The sequence below is a fragment of the Oncorhynchus nerka genome, linkage group LG15 (genome assembly GCF_034236695.1).
Source record: "Oncorhynchus nerka isolate Pitt River linkage group LG15, Oner_Uvic_2.0, whole genome shotgun sequence".
NCBI classification, from domain to species: Eukaryota; Metazoa; Chordata; class Actinopteri; order Salmoniformes; family Salmonidae; genus Oncorhynchus; species Oncorhynchus nerka.
The window spans coordinates 28122608-28138852 of record NC_088410.1 but is presented as its reverse complement, the minus strand read 5'-3'; the positions used below and the strand labels follow the sequence as shown (position 1 = coordinate 28138852).

The following is a 16245-nucleotide window of genomic DNA, read 5'->3' as shown; positions in this document are numbered from 1 at the left end:
ATGCACTACAGTGAAACGTTTTAAACATAACAATAAGAAAGTGTGTTGAAGGAAGGCTATTAATGTTAATATATAAAGTTATTATAAATATATTGATTCAAAGTTTACAATATGTGCAATTGAATTTGCTATGTATATATTTGACTTTTAGTCAAATCCATCGTCATTTTATGCCCGAGAATTAAAATGCAAAGCCTCGAGCTAAAGCCCTCCAAAAAGCATTGCGTGCAAAACACTGCCATCAAAACCTTTTCTAATCGTGAAGGGTTGTTCATCTTCAAACATTGTCTGGCTTGAAACACTCTAAATGCTTGAAATATAACTGTCTAGATTATAAATCATTGTTGCGGTTATTACTGCACCTGCTGGGGTAGCCTATATTGTGTGAGACTTGAATAGGACAAGTGACAGTTAAAACCGTTAGGAAATGACTCATACGAATGGTAAAGACCCCCAATAACCTATATTACAACAAATATAAGGATAATCATCAGGAAATTGAGAGATAAAACAATTGAGGGCTGTGGATTATTTTACAGTCCATATTTTATCGGGCTCTGTATTTACATATAGATAACATAAGGTAAAATTATAACATTATTGTTCATTTAATAACAATAATAATTTGTTTCTTTGGGATTCCTTAAAGCAAGAAAGGTATAATTTGGTAGTTACCAAATCTGTTTACAGAAGCACCAAAAAAAGTACCCACTGTGACCGCAATATCTTCCTATATAATTTCCAGGCAAATATTTGTTGAAAAAATAAAGTATTACCAGTAAAATCCCCAAATCCCCTTTACACCCTATGCAATATATTCTCAATTCATATATTACAGATCTCAGCATACGCACAGTACAGAAGTAAATCCAAGTTCTACACGATGTGGCGGTAGTCGACCGGCTGCGAGCTGCTTTACCTTTCGCTGTGCTCCTGCGGGGGCCAGGTTGGGCTGGGGGCTCCTGGACAGGACAGAAGGTTTGCCACTGAGGGAAGAGGCAGGGTATTTGAAACCGATCTCACGTCCCCCCTGGGATAGCTGTGGGGTGACGTACTGATCATTACAGAAGAAGTTCACGAGCCCGGCCTCTAAAATTCTCATCAATGAAATGCACACCATCCTGACGTGTCAATCAAGTCCCTTAATGAGGCCCAGGGACTGGGAGAGACAGCAGAGAGGCTGGGGTTAAGAGACTGGGATAGGGGCTGGGGATTTTGGGACTGGGGACTTGGAGGGAGGCATGGGATAGTTACATACGATACTTGACACAAAAGCATTGATTGCAGCACTAGGCAGCCTAGACCATTAGCGTTTCGACCACCTACAAAACACTCTCACTATTCCTTTAACTGAGCGTCGGGTACCTTCATCTAAATGGCTATGGGTTGTGCTATGTTTAGACACTATACACCAAACAGTTACAGCAGACAGTAATCCAGGTGTATCTACAACACAGAAATTATATCTAGAAATATTGGTATTTTGAAACTGGTATTTATTAGGATCCCATTAGCCGCTGCAAAAGCATCAGCTACTCTTCCTGGGGTCCACATAAACATGACATAATACATAGTACGGGACATTATTCATCAAGGACATCAATTATATCCAGAAATGACATCGATTATATCCAGAAATGTTGGTGTGTTTAGTCTCGTAACTAAATGTTATGTATAAAATCAGACATTTATAGTTAGTCTTATTGCTTTGGCATGTTCTAGAAAGGTATTTTAAAAAAATCTCATTCTGATTCACATTCTCACTTCTCAATAGAAAGCTTCTTCTAAAGCATTTTCTTTACTTTCAAGTTATGCCAGAAGGAACATCCGTGAAAATATGTCTGCGAGAACGTATGTGTCGAAACAATAAAATGAAATCTAATGACACTGCTATTCTGAACTTGATCTACTGAGCTGAACAATTTCTTCATTCCTTCGGTCGTCTTGAAAGCATGCACACAACCATCTGTCTTCCCAGAAATCAATGCAACAATCTGTTTAACAGATACCTCAAATAGCTGAGAAACAAAAGAAAAAACTTGTTGTAAATCTATCACCTTTTCGCTAGAACGCCTTGAGCAGTGCGCTCGAGATGGCATTGCTGCTATTTTGTTTTCTTTGATATGGGATTCGACAGATGATCATTTTTTACGCACCGACGGGCTTCAGATCAATAGCGAAAGCACATTCGATGTTCTCGGCTCCCCATGTTGGTTTCAACTCTCTGAACCAGCTAGAGGTCAGGGGCCAAGCCTCTCCAAACCACAGTGAGGACACACACACATCTCCGAGGTCCATTACCTACTCCATTACCTACTGCACTTTACTTGTAAAGAAAAACATTTAGCATAACCTCACACAGAATGTGCCGAGGCCATAAAGACCTTGCTGAACTTAACACTAGCAGGGTTAGAAGCTTGACCCCTGAGCACATAAGAGGCATACTTTCTCCCTGTGTTGTTTTTTTCTCACGTACCCTACGCATCTTCAAGGTCAGGCTATAGACACCTAAAGCTTGGGTGGTCCAGGGCACTTTGTCTGCTGAGCATGTGTGTCATCACCAGTGTCAGTGAGCTGATGGCGAGCTAGAATATCTGTCGGCAGAGAGCATCAAAGAATTGACCTACACCACATTTTATGGGGACACACCACAACACAGAAAAGGTTATGACCCTCTGGTAACAACTTCAAAATCAAGCACACGGGCAGTAAATGCCCACCATATGCTGGCCACATGGGTGTCCAACGGTGAACAGTATTCATAGCAGCTTGAAGTCAACTTGTAAGAGGACAGAATACAGAAGCTCTGTGGGTGTGAATACTGGCCGCAGTGACATATAAACCACACAGGAGCTTAAATTGGCAATCTGCTACCACATCACCCTGATATCAGGGTTGTCACCAGCGTTGTAGGGCATCGGTGAGGGGAGAAGGCCCGTGACTGATGAGCCAGGAGAGTGGCATGTTTACGAGCTGCATGAAAGCCGGGCTCAGCGGAGAGCAATGGAGCCCAGTGAGAAACAGCATTGCCAGGACACACCCTTCAATCAGCCCAGTCGACAGAAGGGACTTGACCGGGATTGGTGCAAAGTGTGAAATGGTCACTAAAGAGGACTAACAGGTGGGGTGGGCAACGCCCTCGACTAGAGCCAGGTGTTTAGAGGCCATGCGTGGCAACCTTCTGCTAACTGTCAACCAGTCAGCGTGATGGATGGAGGGGACCGATAGCAGTGAGAACGGGATCGGCTTCAGGAGCAGGGTAATGTAACGGCCATAGACACGGTGGCATGACATACTGTAGGCCCATAGGTATGGTGGGTCCGTGAGAGGCCACAGAGGGGTGCATCTAATGCTCCCACCTCTCAGCCCATCGTCGGCGTGCCTGGCGCATCTTTGCCAGAACAGATTTCATCAGTAGATGAACTGCACAGCCCCTATCCTCCAGCTAGCAACTGTAGTGCAAGTAAAGAACGAGGCAAGACAGAGAGAGGGGGTATAACTCCACGACTTCAGAAGAACAGGCCTCGTTGGTCTCATGCAACATACACTGGAACCTAAATGTGTGAAAACAAATGACATTTTAAAAGCAAATACCATTGTAAAAAAAAAAAAGTTTCAAAAACTCAGTGAAAACACAATAAAATACCAATGTTGTCTGACGCAACATACACTGGACCCTAAAACTGTCAAAACAAACAAAACTTTGAAAGCAAACACCACTGTCAAGGAATATTCCTTATTTATTAATCGGATAAAGAACTGAGCCCTGTGGCACACCTAGTACCAAAAACACCACATTAATCAGAGTAATTGTACTTGCAAACTTACTAGCAGAGTATTGCCGAGTCCATGAACGGTCTCCTGTTGCCCAGGTCATTGTCCTCTTGCCAGGGTCCCAGGGGGGCCTGGGGACATGCTTCAGTGAATAGCTTGAAGAGTCGTTGGGGCTCATGACACGGAGGAGCAGCAACGTGGCCTTGGAGTCATGCTTGAGCGGCCGAGCACCCAGCCTGTCACTGTGCTGATGTATGTGCCCGCAGGGTCACGCTACGCTCAGAGGGAAGCAGGCAGCAGGGCCTTGGCCCTCACAATAAGCCTCTCCCCAGGTGATCCACAACACAGGGTGCCAACTGCCAACACAGCTGTCCAGGCCTGGCTGCTGAGGACAAGCACACGTAATGATTGCTACCACCAATGAATAAGAGAGCTATCGGAGTCTTGGGAGTTAATGTTAATGTCCTGAATCTGTAAAAGTAGATTCATGTTAATATTAAACCTAATATTCACATAGTCATCCACTATGACTATGTGAACCTGCTAAACGCTTCATAGGCAACATACAGTATAACCCAGATACAGAACATGACCTTGGCTGGATTTCTCTGGATCTGGTAGGTGGCGGTCTTGCTCATGTCGGGGTGGCAGTAAATCAGGGATTCCTGCTGAGGTGATGTCAGTCCTTTACATCATGTGTTGTGGCTCCCCACTGTGTGGACACGTGGGCACAGCGTTTCTAGAGCGTTTTCACAGGGGGAGGGAGGGAGGGGACCCACCAGTCTGACCATTTACTGGAAAGAGAAGTCAGTTTATGTATGAGTGTACGGTATGTTTCAAAAAACATGTGAGCCTCGCTTGTCATCTTTCACTCCCACGTCCAGCTACAACAGGCAGTATAGATAGCTGTTGTTTAAAAAAAAACTTTGACAACCAAATTTGTGTACAGAATTGGCCACTTTCCAACACCATTGTGTTCAGTGCTGCAGTGGATCAGATCAAGCTAATGGCCCCTCACTTCTCAGAAGCTCATATAAAGGTTACAGGCATGAATGCTGTGACAAACAAGAACAGAATTCGAACATACAAACACTGCGTAGGAATTCTGCTTGAATTTATGGTAATGTGACAGCTAGCATCTGCGCTAGTATGCTCTGACAATAAATGAGGGACTCTCCCACTGGGCTGACTGATGTTGTGATACAAACAAAACAAAATATGATTGGCTAGTTGCCCTTGTTATAGCCTTAATCTATCAATGCAACTGTTACAAGATATGTTAAATATATGTTTAATTTCAAAGTCAAATCAGTCTTTTGAAAATAATCGTGAATGATTTTTTTAGGTCAGTAAAACCCCCCATTACAGTACCAAGCACTCGCACCTGGTTTTGCAATGTTTAAAACAGATCAAACCCAATAACTTTACAAAGAACATGGAAATTAACCAGAAAAATGTACACAAAGAAGACAGATAGGAGGTGCTACTTTCTATTTAACATCAGAAGCATAGGTTTGTTCGGCTTAAAAGTCAATGTCCAAAAAGTATCAGCATACAGCATTATGGGAAAGTTGAATATGTTATTTTGATACAGAGTTGTAAAGAAACCAAATGTGTATAAATTATTAAGGTAAATACCAGGTAGATAGCAGGCTGGAAAATACCAATCGCCTCAAAACTTCAAACATTTTAGGAGCTTAAGACGGTCCATTGGGAAGCCTCTTGAATACACAAATAAATGAACGGTGTCTTAACCTAACGAGTGACTTCTTCATATCAAGAGACTCCGGTTATGTTCCAATATCCACACATTCTTAGAATTATGATAGTGTGGGTTTCAGAACTGAGCTCTATTGTGATCCTGCTGAGAGAATGGCACCGTATGATAAATGTCAGTCAGATTTTATCCCAAGGCAGGTGATGGACAACCCTGTAGATCTAGGTCAAGAAACAATATGCTCTGCATCCGAAAGATTTTATGACTTATATGAATTTATATTGTCCACATGCACAAAATTTACAGCCTTGATTATTCACGGTCCCATTCGGGAGTTTTATTGCTATTTTCAAATTCTTGTTGCTGATTTCTCGGTCGATATATCAGCAGATTCCTTCTGAGGTGAATCTAGGGGGAAGAAGCCGAACAATTCAACCACAGTTCTCCTGATTGCCATGTTTGGATGCTAAACATAGCTTCATAATATTATGTAAAATGAATGTCAATGAAGAACGTTACGCTGCGTCATTTCTGCGTCATTTCTGCATTTCTGCTTGAGTCGTAGACTCGTAACGAAATCCTACTGCTTATCGAGTATCGTTGCTCATTTAGAAAACAGGTGCTAATTTAGACGTTGGGTTTTATGGTTAACTGTTATTAACACCTGCATCATGACTGAGTCGTCACTCATGTTTTTATGTAGCAGCAAGTTTGTCACCCAAAGCTGTGCCAAAAATGCAGTTGTGCACTTGTTGCTTTTTTAAAAAGACTTGCATCTTGGCTATAAAGCTGTCAACACTATTAATCTGGAACAGAAATAATATGTGACGATCAAACTTTAGTCACAAAAAGCCCCCCCCCCCCACCTGTCTCATGCAGCTTATCTATAGGTGGTAACGTCCTGTTTCAGTAAATAGTATGCAACATACTTTTTTATTTCTCGCTGTGACAAAGAGAAAATGTAATGTCTGTAAAAACCAAAATATCTTCTTTAATTTTGAAGCTAGTAAGCCAGGCAAGAATGTACAGTACGTAGACATGTGAAGAGTTAGGAACCATAATAGCAGGATTCATTCTCTATAGGACTTATTGGAACGATTTCATTCCACAACATCAGGTAGCCTAAGCCTGCTAAATATACTAAACTCAGCAAAAAAAGAAACATCCCTTTTTAGGACCCTGTCTTTCAAAGATAAATCGTAAAAATCCAAATAACTTCACAGATCTTTGTTGTAAAGGGTTTAAACACCGTTTCCCATGCTTGTTCAATGAAGCATAAACAATTGCACCAGTAGAAAGGTTGTTAAGACACCAACAGTTTACAGACAGTAGGCAATTAAGGTCACAGTTATGAAAACTTAGGACACTAAAGAGGCCTTTCTACTGACTCTGAAAAATACCAAAAGAAAGATGACCAGGGTCCCTGCTCATCTGCGTGAACGTGCCATAGGCATGCTGCAAGGAGACATGAGGACTGCAGATGTGGCCAGGGCAATAAATTGCAATGTCCGTACTGTGAAACACCTAAGACAGCGCTACAGGGTGACAGGACGGACAGCTGATCGTCCTCGCAGTGGCAGACCACGTGTAACAACACCTGCACAGGATCTGTACATCTGAACATCACACCTGCAGGACAGGTACAGGATGGCAACAACAACTGCCCGAGTTAAACCAGGAATGCACAATCCATCAGTGCTCAGACTGTCTGCAATAGGCTGAGAAAGGCTGGACTGAGGGCTTGTAGGCCTGTTGTAGTAAGGCAGGTCCTCACCAGACATCACAGGCAACAACGTCGCCTATAGGCACAAACCCACCGTCGCTGGACCAGATGGGACTGGCAAAAATTGCTCTTCACTGACAAGTCGCGGATTCGCCTTTATCGTCGAAGGAATGAGTGTTACACCGAGGCGGAGGGTCCGTCATGGTCTTGGGCATTGTGTCACAACATCATCGGACTGTGCATGTTGTCATTGCAGGCAAACTCAACGCTGTGCGTTACAGGGAAGACATCCTCCTCCCTCATGTGGTACCCTTTCTGCAGGCTCATCCTGACATGACCCTCCAGCATGACAATGCCACCAGCCATACTGCTCGTTCTGTGCGTGATTTACTGCAAGACAGGAATGTCAGTGTTCTGCCATGGCCAGTGAAGAGTCCGGATCTCAATCCCATTGAGCACGTATGGGACCTGTTGGATCGGAGGGTGAGGGCTAGGGCCATTCCCCCCACAAATGTCCGGGAACTTGCAGGTGCCTTGGTGGAAGAGTGGGGTAACATCTCACAGCAAGAACTAGCACATCTGGTGCAGTCCATGTGAAGGAGATGCACTGCAGTACTTAATGCAGCTGGTGGCCACACCAGATACCGACTGTTACTTTTGATTTTGAACCCCCTTTGTTCAGGGACACATTATTCCATTTCTGTTAGTCACATGTCTGTGGAACTTGTTCAGTTTATGTCTCAGTTGTTGAATCTTATGTTCATACAAATATTTACATGTTAAGTAAATGTTGCTGAAAAACGCAGTTGACAGTGAGAGGACGTTTCTTTTTTTGACGAGTTTATTATCACTATTCCAATGATATTCAACTCCTAATTGTTGGACAAAAACATGAAACCATGTTCAAAGCTGCAAAGCCATAAACACATACACTGAACGAAAATATAAACCGCGACAGGCAACAATTTCAAAGAGTTTACTGAGTTACAGTTCATATAAAGGAAGTCAATCGATTGAAATAAATAAATTAGGCCGTAATCTATGGATTTTACATGACTGGGAATACAGATATGCATCTGCTGGTCACAGATACCTTAAAAGTACCTAATGTGACCACCATTTGCCTCATATAGCGCGGCACATCTCCTTCGCATAGAGTCGATCATGCTGATGATTGTGGCCTGTGGAATGTTGTCCCACTCCTCTTCAATGGCTGTGCGAAGTTCCTGGATATTAGCGGGAACTTGAACATGCTGTGTACACGTCGATCCAGAGCCTCCCAAACATGCTAAATGGGTGACATGTCTGGTGAGTATGCAGGCCATGGAAGAACATTTTCAGCTTCCAGGAATTGTGTTCAGATCCCTGCGATATGGGGCCGTGTGTTATCATGCTGAAACATGAGGTGATGGCGGCGGAAGAATGGCACGACAATGGGTCTCAGGATCTCCTCACGTTATCTCAGTTCATTCAAATTAACATCAATAAAATGTCATTGTGTTTGTTGTCTGTAGCTTACGCCTGCCCATACCATGACCCTACCACCACGGGGCACTGATAACGCTGACATCAGCAAACCGCTCGCCCCCACACACACTGTCCGCCACCTGCCTGGTACAGTTCAAATTCGGGATTCATCCATGAAGAGCACACTTCTCCAGTGTGCCAGTGACCATCGAAGGTGAGCATTTGCCCACTGAAGTCAGTTATGACGCCGAACTGCAGTCAGGTCAAGACCCTGGTGAGGACGACGATTACGCAGATGAGCTTCCCTGAGACGGTTTCTGACAGTTTGGGCAGAAATTCTTTGGTTGTGAAAACCCAGTTTCATTAGCTGTTCAGGTGGCTGGTCGCAGACGATCCCGCAGGTGAAGAAGTTGCGTTTATAGTGTATTTTTGATTGGTGTATATTAGTAGCTAATTAGCAATTCTCTTGCCAGATATCCGTAAGCCTATTAGCAGCGTTTGCCAAATGCACGGCTTGCAGAGATGCTTTGTTTGTCCAACCCTCAGATTTATAGACTGTTTTGCATCAAGAGCTAAAGCAGGAACTTTATGATTGATGATGGGTAGCCTATTTGAGTATTTCAGTAATAATAAACGCTGGGTAGCCCAGCGTTTATTAATACTGAAAGAGACTCATTGGCTGTTCAGATAGGTACACTTGTATCTTTATGCTGTGATGTCATGGTATTAAAAGGTATATGAGAACATAGTACCAAGGAAGAAGGGAGCGGGTATGGGACTAGGTCACAGAGCAAACCAATCCATGTCAGTCTGTGTATCCCATCATGCCAAAAAAAAGACCTACATACATACAGTTGAAGTTTGAAGTTTACATACACTTAGGTTGGAGTCATTAAAACTCGTTTTTCAACCACTCCACAAATTTCTTGTTAACAAACTATAGTTTAGGCAAGTTGGTTAGGACATCTACTTTGTGCATGACACAAGTAATTTTTCCAACAATTGTTACAGACAGATTATTTCACTTATAAATCACTGTATCACAATTCCAGTGGGTCAGAAGTTTACATACACTAAGTTGACTGTGCCTTTAAACAGCTTGGAAAATTCCAGAAAATGATGTCATGGCTATAGAAGCTTCTGATAGGCTAATTGACATAATTTGAGTCAGTTGGAGGTGTACCTGTGGATGTATTTCAAGGCATACCTTCAAACTCAGTGCCTCTTTGCTTGACATCATGGAAAATCAAAAGAAATCAGCCAAGACCTCAGAAAATAAAATATAGACCTCTACAAGTCTGGTTCATCCTTGGGAGCAATTTCCAAACACCCGAAGGTACCCCGTTCATCTGTACAAACAATAGTGCGCAAGTATAAACACCATGGGACCACGCAGCCATCATACCTCTCAGGAAGGAGACGCGTTCTGTGTCTTAGAGGTGAAAGTACTTTCGTGCAAAAAGTGCAAATCAATCCCAGAACAACAGCAAAGGACCTTGTGAAGATGCTGGCGGAAACAGGTACAAAAGTATCTATATCCACAGTAAAACAAGTCCTATATCGACATAACCTGGAAAGCCACTCAGCAATGAAGAAGCCACTACTCCAAAACCGCTATAATAAAAACTGACAACAGTTTGCAACTGCACATGGGGACAAAGATTGTTCTTTTTGGAGAAATGTCCTCTGGTCTGATGAAACAAAAATAGAACTGTTGGACATAATGACCAACCATCGTTATGTTTGGAGGAAAAAGGGGGAGGCTTGCAAGCCGAAGAACCCATCCCAACCATCAAGCACGGGTGTGGTAGCATCATGTTGTGGGGGTGCTTTGCTGCAGTAGGGACTAGTACACTTCACAAAATAGATCATGAGGATAGAAAATTATGTGAATATATTGAAGCAAGACATCAGTCAGGAAGTTGAAGCTTGGTCGCAAATGGGTCTTCCAAATGGACAATGACCCAAAGCATACTTCCAACGTTGTGGCAAAATAGCTTAAGGACAACAAAGTCAAGGTATTGGAGTGGCCATCACAAAGCCCTGAGGGCAGAACTGAAAAAACGTGTGCGAGCAAGGAGGCCTACAAACCTGACTCAGTTACACCAGCTCTGTCAGGAGGAATGGGACAAAATTCACCCAACTTATTGTGGGAAGCTTGTGGAAGGCTACCCAAAATATTTGATCCAAGTTAAACAATTTAAACCAAATACTAATTGAGTGTATGTAAACTTCTGACCCACTGGGAATGTGATGAAAGAAATAAAAGCTGAATTAAATCATTCTCTCTACTATTATTCTGACATTTCACATTCTTAAAATAAAGTGGTGATCCTAACTGACCAAAGACAGGGATTTTTTACTAGGATTAAATGTCAGGAATTGTGAAAAACTGAGTTTCAATGTTTTTGTCTAAGGTGTATGTAAACTTCCAACTTCAACTGTACATACATGTGCGTTTCTGTTTGTGTCGTCATAAGTCATCGCGGACTGCTAATAGTACGCTGGGTGGACGGGTAAGGTTTAAACAAAGTGTTCCCGGTATAGGACTCGTAATACGTTTGAGTAGTTTTGTCCATCTTGGGGTGTGTGCCAGCCGGCCCGCTCGGTGCATTTACATGAGGGGAGGAGGGGCTATTTTTAAGGCAGAGGGCACAAAAAGAGCAGAGTTACAGCATGTTAACCTTTAGGGTCAGGTCTGATACGTAAACCCACCCCATCTAAAAAAAACTCAGCTGAACTCATGCTGGGGAAAATAACTCCCTGCCTGAGAACCAGCGGCCTAGCCCCAGTGAGAAATTACTCCTCAGTGGGCCGTTCCTGGGCCGTTAGAAGCCGAAAACAGCTGGGGTACAGGTGACGAAACACACATACACACAATGCCTAGTGAAGTTTAAAGGGTCATTACACTTCCAAATTAAAGTTTGTCAGATTTTTTCAGACAGCTACAGTAGTCTCATGTCAAGACAAAAGCACGTCCCCCAACATTGGGGCAGAAAACAGTTCAGTGGGCTGTTCATGGGCCTTGGCTGGGGCGGCAGGAGCGGAAACAGTTCAGTGGGCTGTTCATGGGCCTTGGCTGGGGCGGCAGGAGCGGAAACAGTTCAGTGGGCTGTTCATGGGCCTTGGCTGGGGCGGCAGGAGCGGAAACAGTTCAGTGGGCTGTTCATGGGCCTTGGCTGGGGCGGCAGGAGCGGAAACAGTTCAGTGGGCTGTTCATGGGCCTTGGCTGGGGCGGCAGGAGCGGAAACAGTTCAGTGGGCTGTTCATGGGCCTTGGCTGGGGCGGCAGGAGCGGAAACAGTTCAGTGGGCTGTTCATGGGCCTTGGCTGGGGCGGCAGGAGCGGAAACAGTTCAGTGTGCTGTTCATGGGCCTTGGCTGGGGCGGCAGGAGCGGAAACAGTTCAGTGGGCTGTTCATGGGCCTTGGCTGGGGCGGCAGGAGCGGAAACAGTTCAGTGGGCTGTTCATGGGCCTTGGCTGGGGCGGCAGGAGCGGAAATAGTTCAGCGGGCCGAAAGCACATAAGTGGGCTGTGGCTTGGATGCCAGAGGCACCCTCGCATACAGAGCAGGATCGGTACTGTCGAAGAATAATATACGTCAAAAACATGATATCACACTGTTCCTTTAAACCCTTTTTGTTACACCAACAACAACACAGCTACCTTGTATTCTCTCTTTGCTACTTTACATTCTGTCGTAGGCATTGCATGTGGAATGGAGATCAATACGTCTCTCTGTGCTAACTGATGTGTACTATACACTGCATCTGAAGTGGCTAGGGCAGATCTCAGGCACTAGGTCAGTACAGAACATACTATAAGGACACTTCAATCCCTATAGTCAATACAGGGGTCTCTGGGGAGTAAACTGAACTCTGCAGCGCTGAACGGCATAGATTAGCTAGACCCCCCTGCCAGCACCCGTCAGTTGTCAATCCTTCTTTCACTCTGATCTAATGTACTGGAACAGCTGTGTAAGAGGCTTAACCATTCATCTGGACTGACAAGCCATTGTTCATTGTGATTTATGACACATAATGTGTGAAAGAGGATAGTTTGTTGAAAGGTATGGTGATGGCGTGACAATGCCATTATCGATATGTCCTCGGTAGAGATATGTTAGATATTTATCTTTCGGGGAATAACAAAGGCATGGGGGGTTGCAGTGGGAAGGTGATTAGTCATTCAAACAATTAAACCTAACAGATAGGTAATTACAGTATGTAGTACATTACTTAGTATCAATGATGTTACAAAATAAACTTGATAAGGAAGGTAGGTTCCAGCTCTGTCAGTGATGACCACAATACCTTAGCATAGCAGGATAACACACTATCCCCATCACCTAGACCAGACAGAGGGTAGAATTACACCAACTTTCCCACCAATATCTCTTTGACAACTTGCTTATTCTAGGATGCCAACTCAGAGAGGTTTCAGCATTGAGCTGGTACCTATATGGTTTGGCTGCTAGTGCTAGCGTTTAAGTAAATGACAACATCTTGGTTACAATTGGACAAAAAACATATATTTTTGATGGGAGTCCTTTTTTGGAAAAGTGCACTGACTATTACATTGTAGAAAGTAGCCAGGTTCACTTTACTAATACAATTTACATCACTTAAATCATTATATTTTTTAGAAAACCATCTTTGAGAAACTGAATTAATTATTACTTTATAGGCGCTGAGACACAAATATTGCGGCTGTGCAGCCAAGTTGTATTGCACTCTTCAAAAGATTGTATCCGGGTAGCTGAAACAAAAGAAAGAAAACACAAGAAAACCTTTATCAGAAGAGTTCAAAGCATATGATGTTTGACAGTAAGCAGTGAAGGAATGTAACACCACAGTGCTCCCAAGCCGCATGCAATCTTTCCCACCATGACCCAGTTTTGGAGGAATCAAAGCATTTGAGTGGGAGATAATGAGACGGAATCCCTTCCTTGTTTTCATGGAATAAATTTAAAGGGAAAACCCATAATGATCCAGGGACAATAAACCACAACATAAAAAGACTGGGAAACACTGAGACATCACTATGCAACAACAACAACAACATACCACAATAACATCATTATTGACCGATCATGATATATTGCTTGCTTGATTATTATTAGAACTGAACTTGATTAAGATTCACTCCACCAGCCATAGCTGTTGTCAATAACAGCATAACAACAGAAGCTTAACCAAAGGATTAAAATAAAGTAAAACCTAAAGATCAAAGTGGGAAAGAGGGCTTACAGATTCAGCATCGTGCTCCAGTCCTGTATCATGATGTTCCATCTCATCATCTCGGAATTCCTTTATTAACTGTATGGAAAATAAATGGCCACATTCACTTCCCAGAAATCAAGACAACAAACACTCAAGACAAAGTACAGTATGCATTAGTAAATTATAGGGGTAGGGTTTTACCTGACCAGGAAAGTACGAGGGTCCTCACTAGCTACTATAGCCACAAAGTCATAAATCCCACCCATTTCTACAATTTCTCTTCTTACAATCTGATTTTAAAACTTACCCTAACCTTAACCACACTGCTAACCTTATGCCTAACTTTAAATGAAAGACCAAAAAGCCTACATTTGGACTTTTTGGCTGTGGGACCTGACTTTGTGGCTGTGGAAACTGACTTTGTGGCTAAAGAAAGCTACTGTAAGAGCTACAAGTAAGAGCCCTAGCTGGGGCACAGAGTTTTTCTTGATAGAGCCCAGCCCTGGTCAGGAAAAACTCCAGGGCCCATGGTACGAGGGATGGTTCTTACTTTTAACAGCTCTACGTATCTGTCTGGGTCCTCCTCCATGAGGTTTCTGATCTGGCTGTTGTAGTGCTCTGAGATGCTCTCCTCCACAGCCACAGTACAGGCCATGGCCCCTTCCTTACCCAGTAGAGCGGTGCCCGCTCCTGCGGGGACACACAACAGAATATGGTCTATCCCCCGAGTGCCATATGTATCATACTGTTGTATTGGATTATTGTCTCATTGCAACAGAACTCACAGACACAGTGTAAGTGTACATTACAATGGCACGTGTTAAGTGCTTACCTACAGACCCATTTTAAGTCATTAAATCAAGGCTACTTATTTTAGAATGTAAAAAATACATCCATTCCCTTTGTTTATTTGTCAGGCATATGTGACAACTGTTGACTGTATGGAGTGAAGCCTTGTTCCTTACCAAGTAAAAAACCTGCAACGTTCCAGAGGGGCAACAGCAACGTAGGGCGAACTCTGTTCTCTGCAAGGATCTCATTGAATTTGGCAAGATGCTTCTTCTCTTGATCCCACATTTCCTTGAAGCATAGTGAAAATGAATATATAACTGAGGATGCTGGAATGTCAACATTTTGTTTTTGTGGGTCACCAAGCACTGACAACATGATTACATCCATTCACTTTAATTGTTGTCATAAAGTTAACTTTGGGGATACTGGAATGGTAGCCAATAGCGACTCATCTAAAAACCAAAACAAGTAGTTAGGCTATTGTTTTCTGCAAGAATGTAAGAAAAGTAGCTACATCTGTGCACGTGTAATGCAGAATACCTATACCTGAATAAGCGGTCCTGTCTGTGACCTTCCCAACACTGCCATCTGGCCGGCGTAGATGCGGGTGGCACCGTATTCCCCTGCGTGGTCCACCCGCAACATACTGTGCAGCAGAGCCTTCTCTGCTTCGTCGCGCGGGGGCGGTATCACACTGTATGCCCGAGAACTGAGCTGTACTGGTAGTGCTTCAAACAGGACGAAAGGGTTTATTAAAACATGTAGCTAATTTTACTTTGCAGTCGAACGTGTCACCTGCATTACAGTTTTTTTTATTCTGCAGAACAACATAACTATTAGCTATAACGACTGAAGTGTCTCACCCCTTACAAAAGCACCATGTAAACAAAAGGTGAAATTGCCAGCTAAGTTAGTTAACGTTACGTTAGCTAATAACTAGCTCTAGCTGCAAAGCTCACTTGAGCTGCTATGAGGATGCAAGCAAGACAGAAACTGACCACTGACAAATTGTATATGACTAGCTAAGGCATTCGTAGGTCAGCATTCATGTATGAACACTGAGCAGACTTGCTTTTAGCATTGTAGCTAGCTAAACAGCATTGAGTGCCTACCTCTGTGCTTCAAACAACATTGTCCTATCCTCAAAGGACTGAAAACATGCGTCCAATCATGCAATGCAATGTGTGCAAAAACGGCTCGTTGCATTGTTATGTGGCTCTATTATTGTGTAATTAATATTTGTTACATATGCAGGTTGTCATTGAAATGTGCCTGCTTGTGGAGATGGCGCGGTCAAATGACGTAACTTCTTCCATGGTTTAATAGCAGCCCGCAAATAAAGGTTTAAGGTGCATGCCGCCACCTACTGTCCTGGAATGTGTGGTCAATCACGGTTTACATTAACTCTACATTGTTATATACAGTGCATTCGAAAAGTATTCAGACCACTTGACATTTTCTTCATTTTGTTACGTTACAGCCTTATTCTAAACTGGATTGTCCTCATCAATCTACACACAATACCCTATAATGACAAAGCAAAAACAGGTT

At 43.2% G+C, this 16245-nt stretch overlaps 1 protein-coding gene across 2 annotated transcripts; it reads right to left on the bottom strand.

Annotated features, from left to right (window-relative positions):
- Window positions 1-9535: 9535 nt before the first annotated feature.
- On the bottom strand, window positions 9536-15999 carry LOC115142409 (5-demethoxyubiquinone hydroxylase, mitochondrial-like). 2 transcript variants are annotated; one of them, XM_029681838.2, is made up of 8 exons: window positions 15807-15999; window positions 15241-15422; window positions 14868-14982; window positions 14453-14592; window positions 13930-13998; window positions 13360-13438; window positions 12994-13028; window positions 9536-12261 (listed from the first exon to the last, which is right to left on the bottom strand). In XM_029681838.2, exons 1-6 carry the CDS (start codon window positions 15898-15900, stop codon window positions 13361-13363), a joined length of 678 nt encoding a protein of 225 aa, XP_029537698.1. In that variant the 5' UTR covers window positions 15901-15999; the 3' UTR covers window positions 9536-12261; window positions 12994-13028; window position 13360. The 2 variants fall into 2 exon arrangements, with proteins under 2 accessions (XP_029537698.1, XP_029537697.1); XM_029681837.2 differs by having other exon boundaries at window positions 9536-13438.
- Window positions 16000-16245: the final 246 nt, after the last annotated feature.

What these genes read in the sequence shown, in the direction of transcription:
- LOC115142409 (XM_029681837.2), bottom strand. Translation starts at nt 15,900, where the DNA reads ATGCAACGAGCCGTTTTTGCACACATTGCATTGCATGATTGGACGCAT. An exon ending in ATGTTGTTTGAAGCACAGAG is followed by an intron (nt 15,423 to 15,806) that starts GTAGGCACTCAA and finishes TCCTGTTTGAAG; the next exon opens with CACTACCAGTACAGCTCAGT. An exon ending in TGGAGCACGATGCTGAATCT is followed by an intron (nt 13,439 to 13,929) that starts GTAAGCCCTCTT and finishes CTTTTGTTTCAG; the next exon opens with CTACCCGGATACAATCTTTT.